At 31.0% G+C, this 27,271-nt stretch overlaps 2 protein-coding genes across 4 annotated transcripts in view; one reads left to right on the top strand and one right to left on the bottom strand.

Moving 5' to 3' along the window:
* LOC143048723 (activating signal cointegrator 1 complex subunit 3-like) overlaps positions 1 to 27,271 on the bottom strand; it is a 223,045-nt gene that overhangs the window by 32,763 nt on the left and 163,011 nt on the right. The window lies entirely within an intron of this gene.
* On the top strand, positions 57 to 27,267 carry LOC143048720 (procollagen C-endopeptidase enhancer 2-like). Of its 3 annotated transcripts, none has more exons than XM_076222565.1 (6): positions 57 to 146; positions 18,395 to 18,503; positions 20,650 to 20,934; positions 23,392 to 23,736; positions 24,077 to 24,220; positions 25,688 to 27,267. In XM_076222565.1, exons 2-6 carry the CDS (start codon positions 18,434 to 18,436, stop codon positions 25,888 to 25,890), a joined length of 1,047 nt encoding a protein of 348 aa, XP_076078680.1. In that variant the 5' UTR covers positions 57 to 146; positions 18,395 to 18,433; the 3' UTR covers positions 25,891 to 27,267. The 3 variants fall into 3 exon arrangements, with proteins under 3 accessions (XP_076078680.1, XP_076078679.1, XP_076078678.1); XM_076222564.1 differs by lacking the exon at positions 57 to 146 and adding an exon at positions 16,168 to 16,252; XM_076222563.1 differs by lacking the exon at positions 57 to 146 and having other exon boundaries at positions 18,149 to 18,503.

The raw sequence follows: 27,271 nt of genomic DNA on the forward strand, positions 1-27,271 counted from the left end.
ACATCTTCCTCAGGTATAAATAGGTTAGCAGTTTCACACCTGAGTTGTTCATTTGATGTAATGATAAACACAATTATACCCTATTGATTGTACTGGAGGAGAGATGGGATAAGATGTTTAGGGCAGATCATAACTTTATTATACAGGTAAATATCGTTTTAATATTTTTCAATCTTAATCAAGAAATATATTATTGAGTAAATACATTTCAATGGATCAGTTAACGTTTTCTACATTTTCTTACAAAAATATGTCTTGGTATAAAAACATCTGTGAAATTTGATTATACTAATAATTTAGTTTTGTTTCTATATGCATGTTGCTTCACTTATTTATCAAGTCTATGTAACAAATCTTTCTTAGCTTGAAACACTAATACCTCTACTGATTTGAAACACTGTGTGAGTAGCTTTGTTTTAAGTTTGAAAATGATGAAAAAGAGCCTTTTAACACTACTTGAAAAAGTACATAAACTAAAAGTTCCGTTAACATTTTGATTTCAAGCCAATATTTTGGATTCTCCTCAAATGTTTTGATTCCAAACAATATCTGACTTCCTCCATCACAATTCTGTGTCCTCTCCAAGAATAACATCTTCCACAAACATTTTAAGTCATCTCAAATAATCGACCTCATCCTTAAGAATGTTTCTTTTCTTCCTCCAAATCAGAACTCCTTAAAACTCCTCATCAAACAGTTTAAAGCCTCTACAATATATGACTTTATCTATCACCTTTTTTAATTTCTTCCATCTTCTCCTCAAATATCTTATTAAAACTTCTTTTCCAAGTGTCAAAACTTTTCAATTACCCAACCTTCAACATTCTGATTCCTACCAAACACATGACCTTCGACTTTCATATTCCTGACAAAACACATGACCATCAACTTTCTGATTACTGTCAAACACCTGACCTTCAACTTTCTAATTCCTGCCATACACCTGACCTTCAACTTTCTGATTCCTGTTAAACACCTGACCTTCAACTTTCTTATTCCTGCCAAACATATGACCTTCAACTTTCTGATTCCTCCAACAAAGCATTTAACCTATATCTGACCTACTTTTAACATCTGAGTGACCTCCTTTTAAAATGTATTGATTTCCCCCCTCCCCTGCCCCCACCCCAGATTTCTAAGCTTTAAATTTATTATAAGTGGTAACTCGATGTACACAATAAGATAAAATAGTTACTGAAGTCACCGTCTTTCCCTAAACAAGCTGCAATTCTACAAATAAATTGCATTTGTATTCAGATATCGCAGATCAAATTTATTCGTTCATTGTTTAATCATACGTTTTTTGATTGAGTTAAGTCTGCCAATTGATATTTTATCGTATGTTTTTCTTTGTTGTGATGTTATGCTATTGTTTCAGAAAAAGGGAGAAGGTTTGGATCCATTAAAACGTTTAATCCCGCTGCAAATGTTTGCACCTGTCCTAAGTCAGGAATCTGATGTACAGTAGTTGTCGTTTGTTTATGTAATATATACGTGTTTCTCGTTTCTCGTTTTGTTTATATAGATTAGACCGTTGGTTTTCCCGTTTGAATGGTTTTACACTAGTAATTTTGGGGCCCTTTATAGCTTGTTGTTCGGTGTGAGCTAAGGCTCCGTGTTGAAGGCCGTACTTTAACCTATAATGGTTTACTTTTTAAATTGTTATTTGTATGGAGAGTTGTCTCATTGGCACTCACACCACATCTTCCTATATCTATTCACATATTACTGTAAACCAACTTATTTTCACTGATACTTTATTTCCAGTGGCCGACCTAGAGCGGGGTTCCGGGGATTGAAACTGACTTTTTTTTTTGGATGACCAATGCTTTTGAATGGGGACATATGGTTGAAACCCCTCCCCCTTTTTTCTGGGTTGGGAATCCCCACCTTTCAAAAATGTCTGGATCCGACCATGATTTCTCGTTTATCCCTATCTAGCCCGATGTCATGGCAATATTTTCAAGTTAATTTTGATGAAGTTCAATATGAAAAGATCTAAGTTTCAAAAACATTCATGTTAATTTTTCTACACACAAAAGTCACCAAAGTTAGGTTACAGTATATTGGTACAGTTTTAACCTTGTTTTTAACTGTTTAATATCACAGTTTCCCCCATTTAATAAAATTGAGAATGGAAATGGGGAATGTGCCAAAGAGACAACAACCCGACCATAGAAAAACAACAACAGCAGAAGGTCACCAACAGGTCTTCAATGTAGCGAGAAATTCCCGCACCCAGAGGCGTCCTTCAGCTAGCCCCTAAACAAATATATACTAGTTCAGTGATAATGAACGCCATACTAATTTCCAAATTGTACACAAGAAACTAAAATTAAAATAATACAAGACTAACAAAGGCCAGAGGCTCCTGACTTGGGACAGGCGCAAAAATGCGGCGGGGTTAAACATGTTTGTGAGAAGACTGATATCATATACTGGTACTGTTTAGAAGAACTTCTTATAAGGGTTAAATAATATATACTTCAATTGAATAGATTTGTCTAAAGCACATTTATTTTTATTACAGTTTTCTTTCTCAAGTCTAAAATAATTTTCAAAAGATTTCACATCCCCCTTTTTTGTATAACTGTATAAATATTCCAGATATGTATATGCCAGGCCGTAAAACTTACAATACTTTTCTAAAAAGATACATTAATGTTCTCTTCATTGGACCAAATCGTCCTTTACATATATTTTCCTTTCAAAATTGGTCTTCCATGAAAGTTTTTTTTTTTAATAACTTATCTCACACAAAGGATAAATGACATTTGACAAACATCTTCACTTTTTTCCCACGGAAATTATACAGTGACCATAATAGATCACAAACCCTATCATTACATAAAATAAATTGTGTTCAAAATATTTCATTTTAATATCCAAGCACTTTCTCCAATCATTTAAATGATGTTTTAAGGAGAACTTGATCATAGTCTTTCTTTTATAAGCAATGACCAAATAATAAGTAAGTAATTAATTCACCCATTAATCTTACAAGGATATAGTATGGTCTTGCAGTCAAACTATAGGATTCCATCAAATCCCTATTTACAAATTAACTTTGTGTCCATCAATTCAATGAATACATGATATCATCATCTGTTTTTCATATTAAACAGATAACTAGATAAATATCATTTATTTTTCCAATCAGGAACATCTAATTCATACAGGTACGAATGTACTTAACAATTCTGTGAAAAGTTGGTTAGTCCTAAGTTCAATTTCATATTTATCGACTGGTAGCCTAATTATTTTTTTCATAAAGATATATAGCTATTACTCCATTTTAAAATGAGGTGATCTGTTCTACCAATGAGACACCTATGCATTTTTATTTTTAAGACTAAATGACAATTAATTACAACAGAATCAAAGTTGATCGAGTGCTGTAGAATTGATTATATTCTATAATGATATCCAATCATCTACACTCCCCCCTTTTTTTACCATCAACCTATTAAGTAATCTACTATATTATTACTACAACCTATAATGATATCCAATCATCTACACTCCCCCCCTTTTTTTTTACCATCAACCTATTAAGTAACTTACTATATTATTACTACAACCAGTAAGGTTACCTAGTACAGAATCTTTAAGGTGCTTAAATACTTCAATACATTATTTCAATCAATAAAACACAAAGATGATGCTTCAGAGTTGGCAGTCAGTGTTACAATAAAGTAGTTACAGTAAATAATCCACTTAAAATCAAAATTGTAAACCAGTCAAGGGTGCCTTGTAATTATATTTAGCTGTATAATATCACAGAATTCTTTAATTTAAAGAACTGTATAAATATTTCAGGTTTGTTTGTTCACTTTGGTACCTTTGTTTCTGAATTCAAAGTTCCAGACATTTGATTTTGTATAGCACAAGAAAACAGAAAAGATGCATGTCTTGTTTATTAGGAAGCATTCTTCTTTATTACTCTTTGACTTTAGTTAATACTACAGTTTACTTTATAATATACAACAAAGCAAGCAACAACAGTTAATCAAGTAACCAAAATGTTGTACCTTATTATTTTTTTTAATTGTTTCTAAGGTTCAAGGTCATCTAATTAGAGGATGGATATAACAGCAATCTCTGTACATCATTTTTTATTATATAACAAATAACCATTACTCCATGATCTGTAGTTACTTAGACCTTGGCCCTTAACACAACATTACAACCAAAGCCATTCATACATGAAAGTTCACAGAGGTCAAGTTTAACAAATTTCTGACAAAACACATTCCTTTACAATTTTAAAGTTATTAAACTATCAAGTGTAAAGTTAAGGTTTAGGTCCTATCAAGCCTTTCATGCAAAGACGAAACCTCAGCAAAAAACTTTGCATTCAGTCCATTTCACCAATTTGTTACACATACATTTTCTATTGTGTGACTCTATAAATCCAATCTATAAGTAAGATGATTCAAATAGCATATATTTTACATGAGGAAACTATAATATCATTCCCCCTTTTATATATCACATTCATCAGCTGATTTGTATTAGTTACTACAGGAAAACAAGAACTATCTTTAAAAAAGATATCCGACGTATTTAAATTTGAGTATATGTTTAAAACTATCATTTCAATAACCTTCAGAAGCACAAAGATACCATTTAAATAACGTTTTCTCTGTTTGTGTTCAGTATTCTCGGTCCTCCTATCTTTCTGATTACATTCACCAAAACCCCGCGGAAATCTCACATGCGTAGGTGCGTTCTAAAAGTCATGTACGTTCGTACAACAAAGTTTACATTAAAAATTATATAATTGTCCCGAATAAACAGCTGTCACGGATGCAAAGAGCTATTGGAGAAACAATTATTTTAATAAAAATATAAATCTTTGTAAGATCTAGTTCAAATATTTATAGTTTTTCACTTGCTTTCCATCATAATATAATTAACGAGACGTTTTTTCAAACACAACCAAATCACCCACCATGACAGCATTTTGTCCAATCACAGAAAGGATTTTCGAGCATGCATATTCTGTTGCCATAGTTAAGCATCCTTAAGTTTAAAGGGCACAAACCAAAACTATACCGACAACGTAGGAAAAATAATCATTTTACCTGCAGAAAAACAAGCCTCTAGATAAACATACACTCCCTGACTTTTCTATAAATCAGCTTACATAGCAAGAACAAATTTTGACAAACACTCTTTTTAATAAACAGCATTTCTTTCCCATTATATCCACTTAAACAGGATAGAATCAAAATAAACAGTTTCACCCTGAAACTAACATTACTTAGTCTGAGGAGAAAACCCTCTCTTTATCAACATAATGTTGGCGGCTTGCTGTCTCTTTGACTTTTAGCCTACAAATCTTTTTTCCTATCTAACCAGCAAGAAACTGTTCCGTTTACAAATATCTGCTGTTCTTATAAATCAAATGAAACAGGGAAAATCCATTTTACCTGAAGAGAAACAAATTGTCTCTCCTAAACCTGGCAACCATTCCAGATGTTAATACGCCATAAACGATTTATGTCAAAACAAAACATAACTTGTGATTATAAAACAGTATGTTGGTATTTAGATGTATCTCTTCTGATGGAAAGTAAGTTCAAACTGAAGACATGCAAATATCAAATATATAAACAATGTTTCTCCATGCTTAATTATAATTCTCTCAGCTTTTATCTCATATTTTCTCTCAGTTGAATAAAGCAAAGTTTGTATAAAAGTTTATTCTTGACTTTTGATTAGAAGCCATATCTAAGTACAGAACTAATATTGTTAGAGCTAAAAACGCAATTATATATATTTTTTCTTCTTTTGCTTCTAATTTTATTTTTAAAGTACAGTTCTAGCTGTGGTATCCAAATTTTGTGGTATGTTAAAATCAGACTTGCACTTACAAATCATGATGCATTCATAAAAATAATAATCTATAGAAAATAAAAGCTTTGTGCATGGAGCCAACGTTTCAGTGGGGTTTTTGTACAATTCTTCCTCAAAAAATAAATAATATGGAGAATTGAATAAATGGAAAAATTGAAATTAATCAAAAAGTAATAAATAATTAATTTATGAGATCGGCAAATGACTTATGTTGACTAGCACCATTATTAATCAATATTGGTGTAATTGCTAACTTAGAATTATTAACTACTAATAATTAATATTGCTGTATACTATAGTACATGGTGTTTTGGCACATAGTAGCATATATATATCAAAACAATAAATAAAGGTAGGAATTCCTGATAGCATGTTATCATAAGTCATGGGACTCAGATAAGTGTGTCAAGGTAGACACATGTACACCTCAAACATTCCAGGGTCAGCGTAACAATGTTTGTTATTCATTTGTGTTTGTGTTTATGTTTTTAGCAGAGATAGTACAAAGTAAAAACTGTATTAGTAAATTTAAATATGTCAGTTTTGTTCTGAAGAGTAAGTCAATCAAATACAAATATTTAAGGTTTGAGTTTTTTTATATATAGGTCAAGGTCAACACCACCAGAATAAACCAGATTTTAGTACATGTACATTATAATGATTTGATATAACATACACAGTACCAATTTCAATGAATTTCATTATGAATGTGTTTTATAATGAATCTTAATGATAAACAGATGAATCCAGACTTGGCACTTTATAATGCATCACCACTGTAGTACAGATGGTTTAATGAGTTCTTGGACATAATTTATTGACTAAAAGCTCAAATCCAAGACCATAAGTATAAAGGGGGATGAGGTAAAAGAGACATCAACCCAACAACAACTACAAACAAAAACCATCTATAGGTAACACACAGTCATGTTTTCTCATGCTGTCTATCTCAATGTTTTTTAGATGCAATTTCAATGATGCTTCGAAGGAGTTTGTGTAGGTAACAAACAGTGTTCTCATGCTGGCCATCTCAATGTTTTTTAGATATGATTTCAATGATGCTTTGAAGGAGTTTGTGTAGGTAACAAACAGTGTTCTCATGCTGTGCTTCAAAGAAGTTTGTGTTGTCTCTGATCTCACGACTTTTCACTTATCTCCACCAGTAAGAAATTGGGACACATGGGGACAGTCAATAAGGCATTAGACTTTTTGCCAAACATTCTTAACATTTTTCTCTATCAATTATCTAAAAACATTGATATAATTATACATAAATAAAATACAAAGAGGTGTAAATTAGGTTCAAGAGGTCAGCTAATAGACTCATCAAAGAAGTTAATGGAATACTAAAGACAACTATTACTATCTCCAGATGTGCTTTATGATAAAGAAATACATAATAATAAAGTGACATTTGTTTTGTTGATAATTTTCTGTCAAGGACTCATGCACTGGTTGTCATGGAGTCAAAGACTATTTGGTGATATCTTTGTAATTCTAATGGAATAAACAGTTTTATTGCTTCGATTGGCCTTTTTAATCATTTGATATCGAAATTGTTAAACATATTTGCTTGTTAAAATAACTAGAGGCTCTCAAGAGCCTGTGTCGCTCAACTGTTACTGTATTTACTGATGTCGGCCATCTTGGTTGGCAGGCAAGGTCATTAGACACTTTTTTAAAATAGATACCCTAGTAATGATTGTGGCCAAGTTTGGTTAAATTTGGCCCATAGTTTTACAAAAGAAGATTTTTGTACAAGTTACAAAAATGACGAACAGTAGTTAAATATTGACTATAAAGGACAATAACTCCTTAAGGAGTTCTCTGACAATTTTGGTCATGTTGACTTATTTGTAGATCTAACTTTGCTGAAAATTATTGCTGTGTACAGTTTATCTCTATCTATAATAGTATTCAAGATAATAACCAAAAACTGCAAAATTTCCTTAAAATTACCAATTCAGGGGCAGCAACCCAACAACCAGGTGTCTGATCCATCTGAAAATTTCAGGGCAGATAGATCTTGACCTGATAAACAATTAAACCCCATCAGATTTGCTCTAAATGCTTTGGTTTTTGAGTTATAAGCCAAAAACTGCATTTTACCCCTATTTTCTATTTTTAGCCGTGGTGGCCATCTTGATTGGATGGCCGGTTCACTGAACACATTTTTTTAACTAAATACCCCAAAGATGATTGTTGCCAAGTTTGGTTAAATTTGGCCCAGTAGTTTCAGAGCAGAAGATTTTTGTAAAAGATTACTAAGATTTCGAAAAATGGTTAAAAATTGACTATAAAGGGCAATAGCTCCTAAAGGGGTCAACTGACCATTTCAGTCATGTTGACTTATTGTAAATCTTACTTTGCTGAACATTATTGCTGTTAACAGTTTATCTCTATCTATAACAATATTCAAGATAATCAGCAACATTTTATATTGGCAAATTTCCAATGAAGTTATTTACATAAAGTTATTGGCAAATAAAAATAGAAAATGACATCATAGTCATGTCTGGTAAATTTCCAACATATATTATCAACTACTATTCTATACAAAGAAAGATAACTCCAATTGAAAATTAATTGCTATTGCACAATATTGTGCAATTAGATATTTCTTGCTATTGTGCAATACTGTGCAATTGAAAATTTCTTGCTATTGCACAATACTTGATATGGAATCCTGATTTGGACCAACTTGAAAACTGGGCCCATAATCAAAAATCAAAGTACATGTTTAGATAAAGCATATCAAATAAGCCCAAGAATTTAATTTTTGTTAAAATCAAACTTAGTTTAATTTTGGACCCTTTGGACCTTAATGTAGACCAATTTGAAAACTGGACCAAAAATTAAGAATCTACATACACAGTTAAATTTGGCATATCAAAGAACCCATTTATTCAATTTTTGATGAAATCAAACAAAGTTTAATTTTGGACCCCCATTTGGACCAACTTGAAAACTAGGCCAATAATTAAAAATCTAAGTACATTCTTAAATTCAGCATATCAAAGAACCCCAAGGATTCAATTTTTGTTAAAATCAAACTAAGATTAATTTTGGACCCTTTGGACCTTAATGTAGACCAATTTGAAAACGGGACCAAAAATTAAGAATCTACATACATAGTTAGATTCGGCATATCAAAGAACCCCAATTATTCAATTTTTGATGAAATCACACAAAGTTCAATTTTGGACCCTTTGGGCCCCTTATTCCTAAACTGTTGGGACCAAAACTCCCAAAATCAAACCCAACCTTCCTTTTATAGTCATAAACCTTGTGTTTAAATTTCATAGATTTCTATTTACTTATACTAAAGTTATGGTGCAAAAACCAAAAATAATGCTTATTTGGGCCCTTTTTTGGCCCTTAATTCCTAAACTGTTGGAACCAAAACTCCCAAAATCAATCCCAACCGTCCTTTTGTGGTCATAAACCTTGTGTCAAAATTTCATAGATTTCTATTCACTTAAACTAAAGTTATAGTGCGAAAACCAAGAAAATGCTTATTTGGGCCCTTTTTGGCCCCTAATTCCTAAAATGTTGGGACCAAAACTCCCAAAATCAATCCCAACCTTCCTTTTGTGGTCATAAACCTTGTGTTCAAATTTCATTGATTTCTATTCACTTTTACTAAAGTAAGAGTGCGAAAACTAAAAGTATTCGGACGACGACGACGACGACGACGCCGACGTGATAGCAATATACGACCAAAAAATTAAAATTTTTGCGGTTGTATAAAAACAGCGAAATTTCCTTGAAATTACCAATTCAGGGGCAGCAACCCAACAACAGGTTGTCCGATTCATCTGAAAATTTCAGGGCAGATAGATCTTGACCTGATCATCAATTTTACCCCGTCAGATTTGCTCTAAATGCTTTGGCTTTTGAGTTATAAGCCAAAAACTGCATTTTACCCCTGTGTTCTATTTTAGCCATGGCGGCCATCTTGGTTAGATGGCCAGGTCATTGGACACTTTTTTTAAACTAGATACCCCAAGGATGATTGTGGCCAAGTTTGGTTAAATTTGGCCCAGTAGTTTCAGAGGAGAAGATTTTTGTAAAAGTTTACGGTCAGGTGAGCTAAAAAGCATAAAAGGTGCACTCTATATAACTATTATAAATATGTCAATAAACAGTTTCCTTTTCTGAAGCATAATGATGTTGTTTTCTAAATCTTGTGGAAGTTTTGTAGTAACTTTTTTTCCAAAATAAACAAACATGCACGTTGGATGATTATATTTAAGTTTTATATTAAACTTATAATGGTTGAGGGTGTACTCTACTAGGACTATCATAAGACCATGGAAAGATTGTAGATATTTGTATAAACTGATTATAAAGCTTATCAGGACACAGATGCTGTAATAATACATGTAATAGATCATCGGAAACTGACTTAATTTAAATATATTACATGTTATAAAGGTATATACAAACTACTTTGTGGTCTGATGTGACACATGTAACCACAATTTAACGCTGTATCTAATGGAACAATTTGTACTTTATGTGTGCTTCAACAAATAGTAAAGAATCATAAAATTTCAAACTGTAATAGTATTTCTTGTTTCAACACTTTTACAACCTTCTGTACTGAAAATAAATGAAAGCCGTTTTACAGTAATGATGTAAGCTGCTAGAATTGATCATCATAAATCTTTTGGTTTGCTATTAAAACAACAGAGAAAAAGAGAGGCAAAAGTTACCAAAAGGAGCCATAAGTCAAAAATAAACTGACAACGCAATGGCTAAAAAAGACAGAGAAACAACAGTACACAAGACACAACATAGAAAACTAAAGGCTATTTAGCAACATGAACCCCACCATAATCTGAGGGTGATCTCTCTAGAGGGGTAAGCAGATCATGTGGCACCGTCATGTTGCTCCTGAAAGCACAAAGTCACTACAAACCAGGTGATAAAGTCTGATCTGCTAGGTCATATTTGGAGAACAGAGGACAGGATTGTTCAGTTACGAACCTCCTTTTAAATGTACTACTTTTATAGACTATTACATGCTGAGCTAAATTAATGGCTTCAGGTTCATGAGTAAGAGATGACAAAGGTATTCTACCTTGACCCAGTATTCTAACTCTCATATGCCAGGTCTTTGCATTAACTCAATAATACAATGTACCATGATGATATACCTAGCAGAAAACACAATCAAATCATTGACCCTTGCACTCAAAGCATTCTACTACACAAAATTGACCCCCAGAAGACTGCATCAATAGACAGGTATCAACATATTTTAAAAATCTACCATTTTCTACATTCTTTCTTAAAATCCAAACAAACAAATCAATATTAAGTGCACCTTTCTCTTTGATGTAGTATTATTGACTTTTTATTTTGAAACAGCTAACAATTTCATGACCACTTAAGACTCTTTAAATTACTTAATAGCTACAAAGTACTATCTATTGCTGCAGAAGTGTTAAAACACTTTGAGGATATAAAATAAACACTTTTATCATTTGGGTTAATATTGATTCAACTTATCCTCCATAAAGAAACAAGTGAAAGTTTTTTATTTTATTTTGGACAATAATCTGTTTTATTATATGTCATATCTGCTCACATTTTCTGAAATAATCAGAAACATATTTTTTGTGCTTGTTAGAACTTGGGAATTGTCACCTAATTTTGCTAGCTTGCGTGTACTGGTCACGCAAGCTCAGTAGCTAAGGACTCTCATATTATATGGGCATTACATGTACTTGAAGGCTAAATAAAAGTCTGTTATCTAAGGTTTTTGTGCTTATGTACTTTTTCCTTATATCAAACCACCCACATTTATGTTTCATTCAAAAATATAAAGATACTGTCTGTAACTCCTCCAAAGAAAACATGGTTTCTAAAAACTAAAACTGAACTGGTGCACCTGTGTGAAATAAACAACAGGTGCTCTATTGAACATTTATATATATACCTGTAGTCTAATGGCTGCCACCCAATGAAAGTTAGGAGCTTTATCTTTATTCTAATAGTACCTTTCAAAAAATATGTACAAATGCACTATTGCTAATCAAACAGTTTAGATGATTTACAATCCTGTTAATATATTAATGGATCTAAGAAATATTCTTTCTTTGTTTCTTTGCTTTGCGATGGATTTTACTTTTTACTAAACTAGTTAGAGCTTAAATCATACTTTTGCAAACACCTTCATTTGTCCAAGATATAATGTTGACCGCAAAATATCTTTTTTAAATTATTGCTTAAGTTACAAAAATAAAAGCAATTCTGCCTTGTTTATTTTTCATTTAAAATTTGAAAAAAATAAAATAACGCATGAAACATTAAGCTTCTTCTAGTTGTCTCCATATTCTGTAATTTTTCAAAAACAAAAATTGTTTCAAAACAATGTATAATTTATTGGCATTATTTTATGATAAACAACGATATGATCTAACATTTAATATAATAATGATAATCATCTCAGAGAAATTCAGATATCTATTGTTCAATAAATATTATTGTTGTTCAACATTCGTACCTATTGTTGCCAAAGGCGTCATCAACAATTTAAAACAATTACTTTACGACTTTAAAGAAATTTAGCATTGTTGTTTCATTAACCATTGATGTAAGAGATAAAATAACTATTGTTTTAATCAAAACAATTAAATATTTTCCCACCGTATTTCTTCCAACTAAATAAAACAAAGTACTTAAGATTAATAAATAGGCAGGGCAAAATGCCATATAAGGATTAAATAATGAAATGTTACCCCGATATTATATTTTTATTTTAAAGTTCGACACGTGTACACCATGTCAGAAACTGCAGTTCGGCTTTAATTAGATTGTGAATGAGACAGTTATCAAATTAAGAGAGAAATAACATTGTGCTATGTGTCCCCCAAGTTGGTCCAATAAATATTTAATACTATGGGAAAATTTATAATTTGATTTCAGACCTCCCAACAGTAATTTCATAAGAAGATATTCATGTTAACAGTAGAAAAACACAATTTCAGTTAAACATACTTTTTGTTTAATTCTGTGAGAAATTGAGAATAAACATATCTTGGCCTCATTTAAAGCCTCTGCATAAACTACATTGAGAAGCTTTTCTATAGTCTACTATTAGATTTGTTAATATTTCAGCAACTGTTGTAGAATTAGATATAAATTCCATGCGTTATTTTAGTTATCAATAATTAATTAACCCTTATACAAAGAAAATTACTCAATTATGTGGTACTTCTCTTTACTCATGGCTATGGTGTGTAACTAGTGTTACATTTATTATTGATAAGGTTTAAATGGTACTGCTTTTGCTGATCAGAGACTGAGTCAAGCACATTATAAAACTATTGTACATAAAACAAATGTTTTATACTTGATATTGGAAGTTTTAACCACAATATTTTTGTTGAAAAAGAAATAATGCAGCAATAAAGTTTTGCTATATTTAGACGTAATACCATAGGGAATTCATTATTATACCTTGTAACAAGTATAACTATCATGGAAGTACACTTTCAATAGAACAAAAAGGGCAAACTGCAGGTTATTAAGGTAACACAATGTCAAATATGACTATGGACAGTACTAATGTCCTTGTACTACAGTAAGTCATGTGTGACAATGGACATATTAAATGTCTACTATACTCTCTATCACATGTGATAATAGACAGATTGTATAGCCTTTATAGTCTGAGTCACATGTGACAATTTACAGTTACAAGACTTCTGTACTCTAGTACATATGAAGTGATACAGCTTCAAATATTAGTCACATGTGACAATGAACATTTTTTAGTCCTACTGTTTTGAACCACATGTGACAATAGCTTTCATTTTTACTGTAAAATAAGTTACATGTGACAAAGAACAGGTTTTAGTCCTAATGTAATATTAGTCACATATAATTAAATGGACAGCTTTTATTTATATTGTAATATAAATCACATGTGACAACTGACAGCTTTCTGTCCTACTGTATAATATTAGTCACATGTGACAATTAACATTTTTAAGTCCTACTGTTTTGAGTCACATGTGACAATAGCTTTCATTCTTACTGTAATATAAGTCACATGTGACAATGAACCGGTTTTAGTCCTAATGTAACATAAGTCACATGTGATAACTGACAGCTTTTAGTCATACTGTAACATAAGTCACATGTGACAACTAACAGCTTTCTATCCTTCTGTAATATAAGTCACATGTGACAATGAACAGGTTTTAGTCATACTGTAACACAAGTCACATGTGACAACTGACAGCTTTCTGTCCTAGAGTAATATTAGTCATATGTGATAAAAGATTTCAGTCATAGTGTTATATGTGGCAATAGACAACTTTGAGTCTTATAGTTAAATGGGACAGTAAAACATACCTTACATCAGCTATTTTAAACAATTAAAAGGTATAATATTTTTTGTATAGGCCTGTTTGCATTAACCTTAGTAAAACCATGAAATCAAATATCCACAGAAGTACAAAGTTTCCACAATCCATGAAAACTGGTACCCACGAAAAATTAATGAATTGACAGTAAATGCTTGCCTGACTACAAAAGAAACAAAGTTATATTTTCATCACTTTTTATTACACTATGAAAACTTTATTCTTTTTGGAGAAATATTTTAAATATGACAATAATAAACGGGCACATGTTTTACATTTTCTCCTATTGATAGATTTCCTTTGATGTTTTTTAATCAATTATACCCCTCAGTTGTCCATAATTCATCAATAAACCCCATTTCTTTTATCTAAAAGTTTGTACAGCCATACAGATCAAACTATCCATTAATAAAACATTATTCTGAAACAGAACCTCAAGTGAATCTATATACCGTAGTGATGAACAACAATAGTTCTGACCCGTGGCTGTACTTCTGTGTTCAAGTATTTTGAGAGTGGTCAAAAGTGTAAACAATGGTCAAGGAGTTCAACAAATGTCCATTTTTCTGGTGTTTCCATTAAGAATGTCTCATTACTGTCCATCTGTCTATCTAAAACAAAGTCTGTCAGTTCTACTGATTGTAAAACTAATTCTAGTCTGGATAACTGTTTCATTTTAATTATTGTCTATATACTCAATGTCAACATGATCTATAAGATCTAAGAATTGGTTTGGCAGTTAATTAATTCTAAATAAATATAAAATATTTTAGCTGGAAAATTTACATCTGATGGTCAATTGGACATAGATATAATTCATATCATAATATATCATATATTAATAGTTATTTGTTACTGACTGATAATCAAAATAATAATTAAAAAAAAATATAAATAATAAAAAACAATTTGAAATAACAAAAAATAAAAGAATCTTAATTTTCAAACTTTTTTTTTATTAATTTAAGTTTGTTTATGAAATAAAATTTATATGCCTTTTTTATATAAAAACGTCTGAGCTGATAAACAAATAAATATCCCTAGGAGAAATGAAAGAAATTTCATGTTAAACATGCTCCAAGCAATTTTCTCCATTTTAAGCATGTAATTAGACAACTAAAACAATAAAGACCCATCAATTGTTATAACAGCAGACGACAGGACATCTGCTACCTGTGGAACAACATATGTTCTTTTGTTAGATAATAATACTATCTTTTCTCAAGTTGAAGTAGTACTTCTAAAGATTATAAGTCAAAATATGGAATATGAAGAAATTGTTTTTATAAGAACATCTTTGTTTTCGTAAAGGTTTACAAGTAACAATAGCATCTGCAAATTGCAAATCGTATGATCATGGAATTATATTAATAAAACTATCCCTTATTCCTCAAAAACAATATATATATTGTGAACAATAAAAGGTATTTATTAGAGGCTTATATCATATATAATAGGTATATGAAAAGGTTAGTACTAATTTGAGGATTATTACCTACAATAACTGTAAAGAAAGGTAATTTCTCATTAACAGGTGTTAATCAAACAGGAAGTAGATAAAACTAATATTTGTTTCAGTAATTGATACATCAATCAACCTTGTTTATTAATAAATATAGTTATTATTGAGGGTGTACAGGAGAAAGAGGGGATACATCAAGAAAATAATTTAATACATGGGCTGATATACTAAACTTCAAACTGGGACCATTCTGATAACACAGAGAAAACCAAACTTGACAATCAAAGGTCTGAGGTGCTAATCTATTTACCTATGATTAAATCTAATAGCCTAAAGTTTACAAGTACCTATCTGTATCCACACTTCGTTGTTTATCATACAAACACCTGATGTGTTTTTATTTACCTGTAATTTTATTACCTGTCACCTAAACAGCTGTCTAACAGCTGTTAATTCACTATACTTTATTTATTTTTGACCACTTATTGAACAGGACTTAATATCAGTTTGGTCCATATAGAGAGTTATATACATCAACAGACATAATGTAAGTTAGACTGGCTTGGTTCCAGGGGTAGATCTGATTTTACATATTTGTTTAATTTGTTTGCAAATCAAAAGTGCAACAATACTGCACAATTTGCATTTCAAAATTGCATATGGTCATGTTCACCAGTGAGACTTTAATCCCTCTACAAACTATGCTAACAGGGTAGGATACAGAGGGCATAAAATATTGCCCCCTTACTTTTTGATTGAAAAAAAAAATCTCACTTTTCCCACGTACAAATGAAATTCTGCCAGTCAGCAGTATCCATTTCCTTTTTTTGGAATTACAAAAACCAACCTTTTATAAAAATTCTGGATTTCTTAACTTATTGTTTACAATAGATAGGTCCTTCAAAGTAATTAGTAGGGAATGAAGTGCAGAAAATATTAACTGTCACTGGAAAATGAAATGCTAGATTATAGGGGCATCAAGTTTGTCTTGAAACATTTAACCTAACGATTATTTGTAGAGAATTGTAACCATTTTTTAATATGAAAGAGCTTGGCAGGCTGCGCTAACTGAGGACAGGTATATATAAATCTGCAATGTACAACAGAAACATTGCTACAGATGATATCATTGAAAGTCTCTTTAATATAATAGAATCATATCAGACAAAACAATTTTGTTTTACTATTTAAAATTTCTAAAGTGTTAAAGTATGAACTAATCAAATCCTTGTAAAATTGTGCTAGTACTCCAATGGTATGTATTTCCATAATAATGTTTAGCCTCTATACAGAAAAAACTAATACACTGAATAAAGTTATTTAAACATATAACTGTATTTTTAATAAATTTATAACTTTCTCTCTTTTTTTCCCTACATAAATATCTTTTTAAATATTTGTTAAACAGTGAAAATTATATAAACACATTAGTACTTCTGTTTATACTTAAAATATAGTCAATTCTAAAACTCATGTTACAATTCTTTTTTTCCTGTGTAAATATTTTGATGTTTGTTTTGATTGTGGTATAAATGATATATTTATGAAATGCAAGCTGTTCAAAAATCAATATTTCTCCTGATATCCTATCCAAACTTTTATCAAACTTTTAGTTACTTTTCATTGTTAACTGCAGAAAAAACCCAACATTGGATCAGTTTTCATCAAAATTATCTTACACTGAGTGCTTTTCAATTATTATTGAGATCAAAAAGAAAATTGTTTAACATAAATTGGGCCCAACTGTTGAAGGTAAATTTGGACAGATGTACCTTCTCAAAATACCGCTATTTTAGGCTTCCAGGTGATAACATATTCTCAGGGAGATAAATCTCCTACCCTAATCAGATTTCTACAGATAAACCTAAGGTCACAGTCGTGTGCCGGGTGCATCATAGCCACACGCCAGATCTTTTGTTGAATAGATATTAGCTTTCTGATTGGTTGGCAATGTTTAGAGTCTGCCTAGATAAAATCTCTACAACATGTGGTTTGACAAAAGACCCATTCATCATATAATAACTATCCACGCGCCAGTTCTTATTCAGGTGTGACCATGGCTTTGTTGTCAATCACAATAGGTCATGTGGCCAGAAGATTAAATTTTGGGGGTTTATTTTCATTCCTGTGTAAATAGTCAAGTATAATTCTATTTCCAACTGTCCCGTTCTCTAGACCTTAAAGAGATAAAAGGACACTTCAAACGATAAAGTCCATTCTCAAAGACAGGTGTTATTCATCTCTAAGTACCACTCAAGCAATAAATTTTTATTGTTTAAAATTAATATTATAAAGAGAGAAAAACATCTTTTCTCTTAACTCCTCCCCTTTTGGTCACACATGACCAAAATTATCCTTTGATGTGTTAATGAACCAATCAAATATTGGCAAAATTAAAAACCCAAAAGGTGAGCAGTGTAGAATTGTCCAGGTGTTGGTATAATACTAATCTGTATAAAGATAAGAAACACAGACAATTTGACAGTACTTATAGTGAGAGTCAATCTAAATAGACAAACCACTATTATCTTAGTGTAGAAAACAAAGGCAGAAGAGTTAACATTGTAGTGGATTATATAGATGCTGATATTTCTCAATTAACTTAAAGAGAAATTGACTTCAGTAGAAACACATCAATATTTTACAGTTTATTGTATAAAGTGAGTTTAAACTGTTTATTTTACTGCAGGTTGAGGGATGATGGCATTATAAATTGATTACTTATACAATGGCAGACCTTCAGGATTATGTGTTCATTACAGTGGCCTTAATTAACGTTTTAATTGTTTCTATTGAAGGTAAGCATTCTTAATTAGTTGTCATTCTCTAATTCTCTAATTAATTTGTAACATATTTAATTCTAACATTTTCAGCTTGACTTCTGCATTTTAATGACTGATTCTTCAAAAAGCTTAAAAGTAACAAAAATATTTCAGGCTGTTAAAAATTTGTGCATTAATTACTGCTTAAAAAAATCTTTTGAACTCAGAAACGAGCAAAAATATAATCACTTAACAAAGCAATCAGCTTCAGTCTGGTGAAAAACAGGTACATTTATTCCAGGTAGAAAGTGCACCATCTGCTGAACATAACAATACGTCTCAAGTGCAGTATTAAAATGCATTTATGTGTCACAACAAATACTTTACATTCTAACATCTCCTGAACGTAAATAAACAACAACAGCTTACGAAGAAAAGAAAGAAAGCTTACGTTAAATAAGAAAAAATAAAATATTTTAGCTTTGCTTTTTTTTAATATATTATACTAGCAATGACTAGTATATATAAATAAATCATTAATATTTTTTTCACATTTTGTGCTTTAGCAACCACAATTTGTGGGGAGTACTAACAAAAATAACCCATAAAAAGGCATTTAAAAAATAAGGCAACTATTTGGACATCTGCTTTTAGAGACAATAAAATTTAACCAAAATTCACACCTAATGAAATTGTTGAAATTTTATAACCATTAGACTAATATGACCCTTTATCCTAAGACTAATATTTTCTCACCAAATATTTAAATCCCACGACCCCTTTGTCTGATAAAGATATAAGAAATGTTTTAAGCTATTTAAATAATTAATATTTATAAACATTTTGTATGTGAGACTTGACAATATCCTTTTAATATCTTTCTGGTCACATGCATTATCAATAAATGAAATGTATCAGTTGATATGATCCTATATCACCCTAACTATCAGTCAATAGTCATGTATATTGCCCTGTCATAAAGTCATGAGAAAATTTCTCAATACAATGGCCCTCTCAAGTTCCTCTCAGTAAACGTATCAAATCTAATGTGCATAAAGATCAGCTAAACACAATGCTTAATTTAAATCGCCCTGTCTTTTCATACTTATGTCTCCTAACTTTTTTCTTCACAAAAAAATATATAAATAAATTTGACTCTAGTTTCAAATGGCATTTTATTGTGTACTCAAAAAACTTTGCTTTGTTGGGCTATTTCCTTGTACTGTTCGTATTTTGCTATTTAAGAAGATATAAGCCCTCCATGAGGAATAGAGATTTTTTAGCTCAATCTAGGACATAAAAACCTTTCACATTTATATTTGCTACTGCAGAGAAGCAATGTCATTATCACTATTGCATTAAACTGTGTTGTCAATCTTATCCATAGACTTGATTCAGCAGGAAACAGGATAAGAAAAGCTTGGCAAGTCTTATCACTTATTTCTAGGCCTCTTTAGATTGATTTCTACTGAGAAATGTAAAGTTCTTACAATTATAAAGTTCCCCTGGGACAACTAGATGATTTTATAACCCAGGACTGAGAAATGGTTTCAATTTTATCCTCTGAGCTGGAAATGGTCTCATCTGTATACACAGGACTGACATATGGTCTCAATTTCACGTCCAGGACTTTAGAAATGGTCTCAATTTGATATCTAGAACTGAAAAATGCTATATCATTATAATACATAACACTTACTATCCTACCATCTAACCTTCCTGTAACCTGGTGTAATCTTATTAAATGGCTGTCTTCATTTAATTCTTGTCTCTCTCATCTCAAATACTTATAATAATAGAAGAACAGTAAAGGTTAATTATAAAATTCCACTTAAATCATGTCTCATGGGAATTAGTCAATAAAGAATTAAAATAAAATTACTTTTTAGGTGACCGGTAATTATTTAGGATGCATTAGTAAAGTTCATTAAGATTGCCTTATGTTAGAGATTTGTCTTTACCGGACATCATGCACATCCCATAGCAGTAAGACTTCTGAGTGTTGTCTATGTAAAAATAAAATCTACTTTAAAAAGCACAGATATATACACATTTTAAACTTCTTTTTTAAACACACATGTCTACCACCTGACAGCTTCAATCCATAAAACAATATGTCCCATTATAGATGGCTTTTGGAGAAGCAGCTTTAATAACCATATATATTATTTATGTTTTTCAGGTAGTACGATTAAATCTGTGAACTCTTGTCTTCCCCCTGCTCAAAATACATTTAACATTCAATGTGGACGTGGATTTATGGTGCGGATAACAAAATCATTTTATGGATATAATTCTCGTGGACAATGTGGTTACCAGCTAGGAGACTGTATATACGAGGACCACGAGCGACATTCGTGTGTTGGTCAGGAATCATGTACTTTACCCATTCCAGCCAGTAATGATTATATTCCAGAATGTCAGAAAGACAGCAGTTATTATCAGATAGATTACCAATGTGTTCCTGGTAAGTCTTTAGGCTAGCGAGGGCGAGTCGATAGGGGGACAGGGGGGTTATGATAGCAGTTAATATCAGATAGATTACCAATGTGTGCCTGGTAAGTCTTTAGGCTAGCAATGGCAAGTCATGAGGGGAGGGGGTTACCTTTGATAAAAGTTATCATAAGATTATTAATATATGTTCCCAGTAAGCATGGTAAGTGACCTAGTCTGTTACTGGCAAGTTATGAAAGGAAGGAGTAAAGTATTCCTTTTTTCTCAAAATAAATCTTCATCTTAGGGGCCGGTCGAATACCGTCAATTAGCAAACATGTTTAAAGTTTTGATAATTTTTCACTTTAGAAATATATTTGATGTTCTCTGAAGCTTAATTCAGTAATGTACATAGATATAGGAAGATGTGGTATGAGTGCCAATGAGACAACTCTACATCCAAATAAGAATTTATAAAAGTAAACCATAATAGGTCAATAATTGTGTACTCTAATTCGATGATAAAATAAAGAACAAAAGCACACTAAAAACAGCCAGATTTAAGCAGTGTAGAAAAAAAAGCTCATAAAAAAGCAAACCAGATCTTTGGCTTGTCTGCAAAAACTAAAACTGAAGAATATATTATGTAAAAAATAGCATGGCCATTATGCTATAAAAAAAACCAGTAGAATTCTAAGTGCTGAAACCAGATGAACCTTTAACTATGAAATCAATATAATTAATGATGCATCCTAACAACAGATCATGATAAAGCCAGCCTCACTGCACCATGTAATGTATCTCAACATCACACTATCTCACTCTAAATAATTTTCCATGAAAAATTTATAACAGTAACTCCATGGGGGTAATTATGGAGGCAGGTATTTTGTCTTCCGTCTATAATTAATACCAGAAAAACATAACTTCTTGTAGACAAGATAGTAAAATTTATATATATCTTTACAAATCAATGAAGTTTACTTTATAAACTTTCTTTTCCCTATGATTTTTTTCGATTCTATCTTTAAGTTACATAATTCAATGTAAGGCTGGCATTCTGCAATAAAAGATGTTTTGATATTTAATTTTGCTTAGAAAATTTAAATTTACATGCCAATCAAAATCATAACAAGGTTATAAGGATATAAGTCTTCTTATATTACAAAGATGGCAATTGAAGATTATTTAATAATAAGCAGCAATCCAAATTATATTTTCTCTCTGAAAAATTAGGGTAAATTGTTAATCTAGGTTCTTTTATAATAAAATAAATCTTTTTCCTATAAAATTATTGATAACACATTAACACATAATGAAAAATATGCCACAATTGACCAGAGTCACAATTGACAATAGACTCATATATATAAAAGTCATAACCGTTTAAATAGAAAAACCACAACTTTATTAGGAGTATAAAAATTCATCCGCTTATTCTTTATGGACGATTTACTATGGATTATTTATAGTGACATATGTTACACCTAAATATCCTATTTACTATAACTACTACAAAACTTTCAAAACAAACAATTATTTTAACATTGGGAAAACTTTTGGATAAAAAAAAGCTTAATAATCATTGCATTGAACTGATCTTTACTGAAGTTTTTGTTCTTCAAAAGAATTTAATTTAAATTCTTATTCAAATAATTTTCAAATGTTTTCCCTCCCAATTCTTTAGCAGACGACAACAAATCAAAGCTCCATCTGTCCTCTGGGGACAGCAGATGTCCTTTTTGTGTAGCAGATGTAGCCTGTTCAAAGTTATATAGCAATGTTCTATATTCAAATGTGACCTAATTTAACAAAATAATCTTATATTATGCTAATTGTATAGTAAAGTAGCAATGTTATTTTTTTCTTTTTGTGTTTTTTCCCTCTTTTCAACTTTCATCCTTGAACTGTATTGACTAAAATAATGTTAACATTATCTCAATTATTTGTGAAAAGGTAAACAATAAATTCAATTTCTGGATAATAAATATAATATTAGAGCTTTTCTAGGATACATTTTCTGATTTGTATCAAATTAAACAAATTAATGTTTGCATTATCCTTGTATTAAACTGAAATTGGAAGTCTTATTTGTAATGATTTATTAAACAAATTAGTAATTTATACTCCATAAACTTTAAACATTTGGTAAACTGGAGAAATTAGTAAGATCACCTGGACACACCTGTTACTAATTACCTATGATTTGTATTATCAAAAATAAAATCAAAGGCACAAGAAATATTAATTTTGGGGACAAGACATAAATGCTTGGCTACTAATTAGAAGATTTAGTAAATTTCAGACATTTAATATTTTTTAAAATCTTTTTTGTTTGATCGTTAGTTCATTAACATCTTATTATCAGTTGCCCTATAAAATCAACCTAATTCATTAAGGACTATACACAAATTCACAATTTGTTGCTATATTGCTTACATTTAATATGTCCAGTGGCAAATACATTAAATCAGATTATTTCTTGTTACAGCTGCTGAGTCATACAATATCTGTGATACCCCGTTAGTAACAGAACAGAGGGGATACATCAAGACGCCAAACTATCCCAATAACTATGGGTATAACCACCATTGTATCACAAACATACGAGTGGAGAAATACCAAACGGTCAAGTTACACGTGATAGACATGGATCTGGAGAGTAACGGAAGTTATGGCTGTATCGACTGGATGTATGCTAAGGATGGACGGAGGAGTGTTACGTTATGTGGCAGACGATGGAATGAGCCGTTAGTTATGTCATCTAACGAGTTACTGATCCAACTAAATACCAATAGTATCAGTAATCACAAAGGATTCTGGCTCTATTTTGAAGGTAACTACATGTTAAAACTTGACAGAAAATACTGCTTATAGTAAAATTTGATGAAGTTAAGCACTGTAAACCTGTGGGTCATCAGTAGTGGCAGCAACCTACTAATAGAAAGAACGTACCACATAAATTTTCTAATATGTAATTTCCAAAAGATATAGACAGATGTTAACTGTTTCTGAACATGCCCTCTAAATGTCCCTTATATTTTTTTTTCATAGGGTTACACTTATTTTTGTATTGTTGGGTTCCTGAACCCATTTATAATTGAGCAAAGTATAAAATTCATAGAACATTACATGTATAACAATTATTCATCTTGTGATTTACTGTATCTTTTCAGCCACACCTCCCATTACAACAACAACCAAAGAACCGACAACTCCTATACAACAGAAAACATCAGCACCACTCCATTTCAAAGAACCAACCATACCTATCAGGGTTAACCCACAGTACACAGAACCAGAAAATAAACTACCATTTGGTAAGTATATAAACAATTAAATAGGGTCACAATGAGGGAGAAGGGGGGTCACCTCGTATGAGAAACAGTTCGTATTCAATGGAAAGAGACAGATTTGAAGGGGACCCTCCCTCCTGAATCTAAGAAATCATATGAAAAATGTATACACCACTGTTGGCAGATACATGTATGTTTAAAATCCTGAATATCATTAGAGTTCTCTGAGTTAGTGATGCAAACATGTTCAACATAGTCAAACATTTCCATATAAATCCATGTATATCATTAACCTTTAAAAATGTAAGACTACATGGCAAGGCTACCTACTTACAGATTTGTTAAACTATAGAATACACCAACTTAGAGATGATATATGTTTTAGCCTGACCCTTTGCTGTCTATTTATCATAGATTCAATATTTTTCCTCATGATTAATCAGATAGAAAAATCAAGATATGTTTTATCAATAAACCTCTAACAGGGATAATCAAAAAAAGTTAGAGTCCTGCTTGGCTAGCCTGCTGATTCAATATTTCATCCAAACAGTATCTGGAAGCAGAAGACGGATTATTTTACATTTATAATTCATTAAGTACATGATAGTATATATCTATGACACATGTATCAGATTTTATATACAAAATAAATCAGTGCCCAAGTTTTCGTTGTAACTGTTCATTAAACATTTCAAGGTCAACCTTTTTCTTTAGGTTTTTTTGGGGGGAAGGAAGGGGGGGGGGGGGGTTTGAAAAATGGGATTATTAAAAAAACCATTTAGCAATGTTCTCAAACCTTGAATGATACATCATTTGGTTATCTGAAAACCTATAAATTTTTAAAAACTCTTATTTCAAAAAAATATCTGAACTTCTAGAATGGATAACAACAGAGACTTACTAAACAAATGGATGGCCTATCTGTCTACAGCTGCATAATCTAATACCAGCAGAAAATTTAATTAAACATAAAAATAAACATGTCAAAGTGTGCCTGTATCTAAATATAAACATTGACAGATGTTAGAACTATCAGGGTACTTTTGTTCATCCCATTACTGGCAGGTTTTATTACATTTAATTACAATTTGATGGAAGCATAAAGTAAATCCTTGGACATCAGCCTAATTTCACTATTTTTCATCACTTTGTATCATCAATTATTATATAATAACGATATACTTCCAAAAATCTTTAACTCAATACAACAGTAAACAAGGTCAAAGCATACCCTTCACAGTTTTATAGTAAAATGTTGTCACATACTAAACATGCTAAACAACAGGCCAGCAGACTACATTTAGATTTCTGGTACTTAATTTTACTCCCTTCTTTGAGTCTAATACAGTTCTTATTTGGATTGTGTTCGACTCTGTTTTGTATAGCTTTTTAAATTTTCTGAATAGTCTTGACATTATTTTTATAATCCATAATTTCTAAATATTTTATTATTACAATAACTATGAATGATTTTATCTTTGTTTATTATAGCTGAGATAGTAGGAGGGGTGATAGGCACGTTAAGTTTGATACTGGTAATACTTTTGGTCTTACTGGCCGTAAAATGGTACAAAGAAAGACGGAGACGTGACAACAAAAACAGATTTATGGAAGTACAGAATCCTGCCTACAGAAACAGTACAGAATTCAGACAAAGTCGGACGGAACCTTGTTACAACTATATGGATGTGTAGCAACAAAAAGCTTTTACATCAATTGCTTAATCTCAATCAAAATAAACACTCATGTGATCTCCAAAAAATGGCAGATTGTTGTTTTTGAAAACATTAGAAATATTCCAAGTGAAAGATAAACAATGAAGAAAGATTCTTGGCAAAAGAAGGCGAATATTTGAGTAGAATGTAGATATAAATATTATGGGATGTCGTAGTACTATGATAGTAACAGATTTAGATACTAAGCTAGGATACCGTGCCAGAAATCTCATCGTCAAAGATAAACATATGTTTATAAATATATTTGTCAAAACATTTGTTGGCACAATTTGTGAAAAGTGCCTTAATGATTCTTCGAGTGCAATATCCGTGTAGTTGATGAGGTTGTTTGTTATGTAGATGAAGAGCTTGAGGTTGTCATGTAGCAGATGAGGTTGTTGTCAGGAAGAAGAACTTTATAGAGGACAATATACTTTAATACAGTGACTATACAAGAAATGTGTAAAATATCAAACTATATTAACAGTTACTTTAGAATTATAGAATAGAAGAAAACGTTATTCATTATTCAACAAAAAATGTTCAGATTACAAAACATACTTTTTTTGCATTTAATATTTATAATTCAACTTAAGTTTTTAACAAAATCATTTTGCTGCTCCAAAATTTTAATTTGCTGGACAGACTCATAAAAATCTTTCCTCAAATTATTCACATTTGGGCTTTGGCTTTATGAAAGATTTTTGCCTAGGAACCATATGATCGTTTATTAATTTTTGTTCTGGTTTTGTAATTTTGATCTGAGCACAGGCAATTTAATCTTTCAACAGTCCAATGTCTTGTTACACAACTTAAGGTACTATGCATTTAAAAATTGCATTAAATTATATAGTGAAAAATAGTGATAAAGAGACACGTTTGAAAATTTCCAAATATATATGATATAAGTATATGTGCAATGTAAACTATACCACAAGTCAGTAGAAACTTGTTATTAATCTGTGATATGTGCCAATATTTGGACACACTCAATATGTTAGTGCAATATTGTCATTGTTATATATTTCATGTCTTAATTTATGGCTAATTTTGGTTTCCATATTTGCTATTCATTTTATTTCATAAGTTATGTTACATATTGCTTACCATACTCTTGTTATTTATATGTTATAACTCACTCTCATACTTCGTGCATTCATAGACTGATGTAAATAATTCCTAAATTAAATTATGTCCCTAATTGTTTTTCATACATTGTTAATCATATCATTATTTATGTCTGACATTGCTTTCCATACATTTTTGTCTGCATTCTGTTTTGTTCCTCATTCTCTGTATGTTTAAGTTGTGTAAATTTCTATTTCACTAAATTATCATTAAATTAATTATAATAATTTGA

This window comes from Mytilus galloprovincialis, chromosome 10 (genome assembly GCF_965363235.1).
Source record: "Mytilus galloprovincialis chromosome 10, xbMytGall1.hap1.1, whole genome shotgun sequence".
NCBI lineage: Eukaryota > Metazoa > Mollusca > Bivalvia > Mytilida > Mytilidae > Mytilus > Mytilus galloprovincialis.